The 7,863-nt window shown below is 39.1% G+C and overlaps 1 protein-coding gene across 1 annotated transcript; it reads right to left on the bottom strand.

Annotated features, from left to right (window-relative positions):
* Positions 1-6,173: 6,173 nt before the first annotated feature.
* Positions 6,174-7,836, bottom strand: LOC130718515 (purine permease 3-like). The gene is made up of 2 exons (XM_057569118.1): positions 6,897-7,836; positions 6,174-6,591 (listed from the first exon to the last, which is right to left on the bottom strand). The coding sequence occupies exons 1-2, from the start codon at positions 7,638-7,640 to the stop codon at positions 6,247-6,249; spliced, it is 1,089 nt and encodes a 362-aa protein (XP_057425101.1). The 5' UTR covers positions 7,641-7,836; the 3' UTR covers positions 6,174-6,246.
* Between the last annotated feature and the right edge of the window lie 27 nt (positions 7,837-7,863).

Raw genomic sequence — 7,863 nt, 5'->3', positions numbered from 1 at the left:
TTGGATGAGAAGTTGATATAACTTAAAACAATTTTGAGTTATAAAGGTGAATTTTTTTGGTACATAGTTATAAAGGTGAATTTGAGAAAAGTAGATTTCCTGTGGCGTGGCAGTCATGATTCATGTGTCATGTGTGGACTCATTTTTTAACATACCTCCCTGGAATTGCCCATGATAAATAAAAACAAGTAAAGTAGAGATAAAACAAAAAGTTTAGGTCAAAAAGAGATGGAGAAAGAGAAAATGGATATGCAAAATTACAAGAGTTTTACACCTTTGAACCAATCATTTGAAAGCATGAAAAATTTAGTTATTTTACATGAGTACTAGTAGTGCCTTGATTGGAGATGACCCTTGTTTTTGTCTTCAAACTTTTGTAATTTTGCATGAGTACTAGTACTAGTTCCACTTTGATTTGAAAAAATAATTAAAAGAAAAGTGATAATTTTTTTTTTTGAGAAGGGCTCCATTCACTCTAGAAATAAGTTAAAAAATTTACTCTAAATCTTAACCCTTGATTTTATTAAAAATTAAGGGCTGAGATTAATATTCAAAAACTCTCACGTGACCATCTCTGTTTCTGAAACCCCTTCCTTGCAAGCCAATTGACAATGAAAAGTTGAAAACAACAAACATCGTTCTTCTGGACAAAAGCTGAGGGTCCCTCTAATATGCACAAGGATTTCCTTGTGTAACTTTGCACAACCAAAGGAATTGTCCTTTTTACCCTTACTCGAAAATTTAATCTCATCTTTATCCTTTCCATCATCTTCATCATCTTCAACCCAAACAACCCAGATTCATCCACACCCAAATTCAGATTGAAAAAAAACCTAATTTCATCCCCACCTACAAACACTTAAACGCTGTTGCAGCCACTGTTTCCTCGCTGAGCCAAGTTCGCTGGAGAGGCTCCAAAGTCCCATCCCACAACCACCTTGCCTTTGCAGGATCCAAACCAGAAAAATCCACCATTATAAATCCCAGATCCAGCAGCAGAAAGAAGATGGAGGCGCCGAGACCACCATTTTGTTATTGCTTCTACATTTTCTGGGTTGGTTCTCGTTTCTGGGGTTCTGGAATTTGGAATTTTCTGGGTTTTTTGGTGGTTAGGGTGGGTTGGCTCAGTGTGGGTGGCGTTGGCAGTGGTGGCTTGGCGGTTATTACTGGTGTGGGTTGTGGGTGGGGTCGGTGGGGTCGGGGGTTGCTGGTTTCTGGGTTGGGGTTGGGTTTCAGTGGGGGCTCTGGGTGGTGGTGGTGTTTGGTGGGGATGGGTGACGTTGCTGGTGGTGGCAAAAATTTGAAACTTTGGCAGAAGAAGAAGGCGTGGGAAATTTTTGGTGATGGGTGGTGGGGTTTGAGTTCCAGAGAAAGGGGAAGTTTCAGAATCTGGGGTGGGGTTTGTGGATGTGGGTATGGTGGGTTGATGATGAATGGTGATGATGAAGATGAAATGTGTATGTTTGGTGGGATTTGTGGTGATGATGATTTTGTGTATGTTTGGTGGGACGGTGCTTTGATGAAGATGGTGTGGTTTTTTTATGATGATAATGTTTTTCTTAATTTGGATTTGGGTGTGGGATGAATCTGGGTTGCTTTGGTTGAAGATGATGAAGATGATGGGAAGGATACAGATGGAATTAATTTTTGGAGCAGGGGTAAAAGAGACAATTTTGTGGTTGTGCAAAGTTACACAAGCAAAAAACTTGTGTATATTAGGGGGATCCAAAAGGTGAACACACTTGTTCAAATAATCAAAGAGACTAAATTGCTGTTGTCTCTCCTCCACGTTTTCCTATTTCTTTACATCCACCGATATATTATTCATAAGATATGTCGGGTAATTAAATTAAGGAAATAATGAAAAACTGTGGCCACCGCCTTGTCTTGAAAATCAATTGCCCTCTAACTGAAATCATATAATCACTTTATATAATGAAAAGAACGAGATTATGAAGAAGAAGCCTAATGCCTTTATATGTTCTGCTTCTGTGTTGTGGCGCTATCGGTGTCTGCGATGTCGTTCTTGTAGCTGCGTGCAAGCTCCAACAAGAAGGGAACCAAGTGCTTATTCCGAGCAAAAGGGCCAAGTTGAGGACTCGTGGGTCTGGTAGCAGCGCAACCTCCAGCAAGAATGGGTTTAGGGTTTGACATTTCCTCTGTTATGTTTTCACGAAGAAGAAAGGGGAAGAAAAGGGTCACAAGGGGTTTTGGAAACAGAGGGATGAGTCACGTGAGAGTTTTTTAAAAATTAATCTCAACCTTTAGTTTTTAATAAAATCAACGGTTAAGATTTAGAGTAAGTTTTTTAACTTACTTTTGTAGTGAATGAAGTCCTCCTCAATTTTTTTATACATAAAGAAAAGTGATAACTACACACATTAAAACATTCATTTTTTAAGACTCATTTTCATTTGATACGTTAAAACTCATTTGAAACTATTTAAAATATGAGTTTCACTTTTAATTTAATAATTTGCATAAATTTAAATTAGTAAATAAAATAGTGTTAAAAAGTGAATGTTGAAGTAGTGTTTTAAAAGTCGGACTACTGATCTACTTGATCGAAGTATGGAGTAAGTGGCTCATTTTTTTTTTGGTACATCGGAAAATTAAAAGACTATAAGGCTAACAAATCCCTAGCCAAAATGGGATGAAGCTCAGGAGGAGGGTCCTCCAAACAACTAAGGGGGCATTGAGCAATAGACCCCAAATCAGCTAAGCAATCCGCTGCATCATTAGCAGTTCGAGGTACATGCCCTAAGTTCACTCTCCAATCACGACGGAGCCAGCCATGGATTTCCCAGAACTCAGAAGCAAGAATGTGGAAGTCAAAATTTCCATCCCGGAGGACCTCCACGATTTCAAGGCAGTCCACCTCGCAGACTGCATCCCTAATCCCCAAATCCCACATAACAGAAAGTCCATACCGTAAGGCAAGGATTTCAGCTTTTAAGGAATTACCACCAGTGATACCAGCGTAGAACCCCTTCTTCCATGCTCCGGTGGAGTCGCGAATTAAACCACCCATGCCCAGCCTCTGGGTCGATGGATTAAAAGCTCCATCCGTGTTCAATTTGAAGATACCAGTAGGAGGCAATTTCCAACGAACAAGTCCAGTTACTGAGTCTAAACCCATTCCAAGAATCCGCTCATAATCATTATGTTCCTGGCGGATCCACCTGACAGCCAAATCCACATTCCAGTCATTCTCTCCCAAGACCGTATTATTACGCCAACGCCACAGTCCCCAAAGTGCCGCCACGAACAAAGTTCCATGAGGACCAACAGCCTGAATACGAACCCATGTGGTAGCCGTCGCTGACATGAAGCGAGGCCAAGTTAACGCATGTAGCCTCGTCCACACCTCACGAGAGTGAGGGCAATCACGAAGGCAGTGAAGGCTATCTTCAACGGGGTGAGAACAACGGGAACAGGCAGGGGTGGATGCAAGATGGCACCGGAACCGATGCTCATTAACTTGGAGCGCACCATGCATCAGGAGCCAGACGAAAACTCTCACCTTCTCAGGAGCTTGAAGCTTCCAAATCCAGGACCAGTCGCCGGAGGAGGGCACCGGGCCTGGAGACTTACAGAGCCAGGAATATCCTTCTGTTGCAAATACATCCTTGCTGGGGAAATTAGTTTGGGATCTGTTGCAGAAGCATGACAAGCTTTGGGTGCATGCATTGACCCATAAGTATCTGAAAGGGACCTCAATTTTGGAGGTGGCTAGCAATCCGGCTTCCTCTCCGTTGTGGAAGGGGCTGCTTCGAGCAAGGGACTCGCTTCGCAGTGGCTTCCAATTCCGGCTAGGAAATGGTGCTTCATCGTTTTGGTATGACGATTGGAGTGGCTCCGGAGTTCTTGCTGCTCAAGTGCCATTTGTACACATCTCTGATACAAATATTAGACTTGCAGATGTGATAGTTAACGGGCAGTGGAGCGTAGATTGTATGTTTACAGTGGTGCCCGAGTCCATAGTGCAATGCTTGGTGAAGATTGATCCAGTTCTGGGAGTAAGTGGCTCATTAATTCAACTAGTGACGCAGTGATTTTTATAATCAAATATATTATGTTATTATGACCAAATGGCTTAGTGCCCTTTATCCTTGCTCTCAACCACTAGTGCAATTTTTTTCCACTTTACAATATTAATTTAAACAATTTTGACTCAATTTGACAAAAAATTGAATTTTTCGCCCAATCTGTCAAAATCTGAAATAAAAAAAACACTACTTTTATTCATTTAATTATAAATCTAAATGAGAATATGTCATATATATTTTTAAAAGATTGAATTTTAATGTTCTTTATACGAAATTAAACTCATGAAGAGATTACCCAAGAGAGATAGTTTAGTTGGCAACACAGGCTTAGTGTGTGGGAAGAACTCTTGAGTTCGATCCCACACGATACACTATGGAAGAAGGATAAGAAGTTTTAACTGTGATTAAATCTTAAAGCTGGCGCCATCAAAATGGTGATCGATACCGAATGTTTATAAAAAAAAAATCATAAAGAGATGAAGAGATTGAAGCGTGAAATTCTACTATTATAATATGTTTGGAATGGGAGGTACGCTTTTCCAAATATTGATATAGACTATGAAACTTTGTCCTTTAGCAATAACTATGTTCCCTTTGATTTGACCGCCCGCCAAAAATGCTTTATGGTGTGTAGAATTTGGATGGATAATAAACAGTAGTATAATAATTCCCACGTTGGTAGCTGGCACGAAATGGCCGTCTGCTTTTTGACTACTATTTGAGTGAAGCTGACGCAGTGTTGATCCACCTGACTTTCATATTTTGTTACAAGTTGATAATTTAATTTAAAATTTTCAAGATCTTGTTTTCTTTATCATATTTTATCAAACAAAAATTCACTAGAAATTGAAAAGTAAGAGCATATTCTGTTTAAAGTTTTTAAAAGTTGTTTAAATATGTTTTTAAAAATTGCGAATTGGATTGCAGGGAGCGGGTGAGTGTGCTAAAGAATCCTATTCATATCAGTCTTCATGCTCAAGCGGTGGTGCTTAATGAAATATGCAGTCTCCTAAATCGAAACTATAGAGTTGAGGTGTATTGGATCCCTCATGAGGAGAATGCTGCGACGGATTGGTTAGTTAAGAGAGCTTGCCGTCTCCATGATGCCGAAGTTTGTCTATTGAACTCGCCCCCTCGTGAGCTTGAAATCATCCTTTTAAAGGATGAGCTAGGGCTTATTTAGTTTTTCTGCTTCGCTTTGTCATTTTCCGATGTATAAAAAAAATGGATTTTTATTTTCAATTTTTAAAACCGAATTTTGAAGAGTTGCTTTCAATTTCTATTTTTAAATTTTAAATTACATATTTTTAAAATTACAAAACATTTCATTCCAGCGTTTTCTTAGTTTTTAAAATATTTTTATGTATTGAAAACCATTTTTGATTTAAACTAAAAAAAAAATAACTTATTATAGATAATCAGTTTTCAAACAAAATTTAGAAAAATAATTCTTAATTTTACTTTTAAAACTGAAATCTGAAAACATTTGAGAGGTTTTGTTTAAATTACAACTTTTTTATAAGGGCTGTCTAAATGACCCATGATAAAGTTTGAGTTAAATAACTCATCATCCAATCACATTGGAGATAAGTGAGTTTGAATTATATATTTTGTTTATTAATTTATTTCCAACTCACTTATCTCCAATATAATTAGATGATGAGTTATTTGATTCAAACTTTATTATGAGTCATTTAAACAATTTTTTTATAATGTGATGTTGGTAACATGTGATGTTTTACCACATGAGCTCAAATAGTAATAAATAGTAAGAATGAGTGAATATATGTTGAAAGGAGGAGGTCCAAGATATCTTGGTTTAATCTTTTGTAGAATCATTGTGTGCACCTTAATCAAACATTCTCGAGTAATGATATATACACACCTCATTTTTAAAACACTTCATTTCCACCTCTTTTTGTTTCTATCTCTCTCCTCTTACCATCTATCACATCTCATACTTTCTCTCCTTTACTTTTTCTTTTCTTCCTATCTCTCTCATCATTCCACCTCACACACCTCAAAAGAGAGGTGTGTGAGTAACATTATTCAACATTAAATACACCATCCGTGGGGTTTTTTTGGGATCAATACATAAATACATAAATTAAAGTACAGAAGCTATAGCACAAAACCTAAGTGGTAATTGTCAATAATTTTGAGCATTTTTCAAAGAAAAAAACATACTCCATTGCAATCATAAATCAGGAACATTAATTTGAGACAACTCTGTTTCTGAGTTCCTCTTCACTTTCTTAGCATGTTTGATCTCACCATAAAAGTAAGACACAAAACCCCAAATTGAGAGAAACAAAGAAACCCCCTTCTCCGCTTGAAACTTCTCCTTGTAGAAAATAACCGCCAGTACTTCAGTTACTGGCAGAAACACAGCAATCAAAATCCCAGAAAGCAGAGACGATGAACAAAATATCACCCCTATTGCTCCCAAGAAAAAAGCCTGCCACATAAACGCACTCAACACTAGCACACCATAGTACATGGATTCTCCAAGCCCAAAATTCCTCGCTTCCCTTGGAATCACCTGAAATTTTTCAAACACCCCAAATCACAAAAACTGAAAAATTTCCAAATTTTTTAGGTAATTCAATCAATTGTTTCAGATCATGCTAAAGGGTACCCTTGAAAAAATTTCATTAAATATTTAAACATTTTGATGAAAAATTTCCAATTTAACTAGTTTAAGGGCAGTTATTATGATTCACTTCCATATGTTGAAAAGAAATCAATAAAACAGAGCATTCAATGAAAGTGAAACAGAGACAGAACAGAGCATTGAAAGAAAGATAAAAACGAGAGAGAACAGAGCAATGAAAGAAAGAGGAAAACCTTGAAGTCATTGTCGATGATCATCCCAATACAGCAAACAAGAGAAGCAAAGAAGCACATAACAAACTGAAACTCCATGACCAGAGAGTATGTGATTTGTTTGGTCTTTTTGTACACCAATTCCGTGAGGGGCAGAACAAACCCGTACAATGCAGCGGCGCCGAGGGTCATCACGAAACCGACAACGTACTGCTTGAATGACTCGCCGGCGGGGCGGTCACCGCTGGCGTGCATGGCAAGAACCCCGGCAGCGGCGGTGAGTAACACGACGGCGTTTATACTGTAAGCAGTGAACTTCTGCCGCACCAGGAGGAAGGCAAAGACGGCGGTGAAGGCCAGCTGAGAGGCGATGATGAGGGCGGAGGTGGAAATCGGGAGCCGCGCCACGCCGTAGGCATAGAGGTAGTCATCGACGCCGGTGAGTGTTCCGATGACAGCTGCAGCAAGAAACAAACGAGGCTTCATCGATATGACCGCCGCTGATGATGTTTTTTTGCTCTGGCGGCGGCGGTAGATGTATGCGGCGGCGAGGGGTGGCAGCATGAGGGGGAATCCGGCGGTTTCGAGGAAGGCGGAGAGCCAGACACGTTTGCCGCCGTGGATGAAGTAGAGACGCATGATGAGGGGACCACCACTGGTGCCTAGAGCTAACAAGGCACAGTTTATTATGAGAAGGATCTTCTTCATCTTTCTTCTTGTTGTTTTCTCTTGTTCTGTTTCTTGTTCTTCCATTCTATCAGCCATGGCTGGCTAGCTAGATAGCTATGAATTTCTGTTCTTCTTTGGGTATTTTGTATGATGATTGCCTTAACCTGTAAGTCACCACCAATCTGTCCAACTTCTTTGGCTATATATATGAGTTTCTTGGGTAGGATAAAATAATGAATGAATATAATCTCTATGCTCATAATTTCATAATACTTAATCTGAAGATAATGGGTGGTTAAGATATAAACTTGATGGAAAT

The sequence above is a fragment of the Lotus japonicus genome, chromosome 1, assembly GCF_012489685.1.
Source record: "Lotus japonicus ecotype B-129 chromosome 1, LjGifu_v1.2".
Taxonomy (NCBI): Eukaryota; Viridiplantae; Streptophyta; class Magnoliopsida; order Fabales; family Fabaceae; genus Lotus; species Lotus japonicus.
This window is presented reverse-complemented; position numbering and strand designations above follow the sequence as displayed.

Bases quoted from the DNA above. Each gene is read 5' to 3' on its own strand.
- LOC130718515 (XM_057569118.1), bottom strand. From the start codon at position 7,640: ATGGCTGATAGAATGGAAGAACAAGAAACAGAACAAGAGAAAACAACA. The intron at 6,592-6,896 runs GTTTTCCTCTTT...GAAAAATTTCAG, and splicing joins TCATCGACAATGACTTCAAG to GTGATTCCAAGGGAAGCGAG.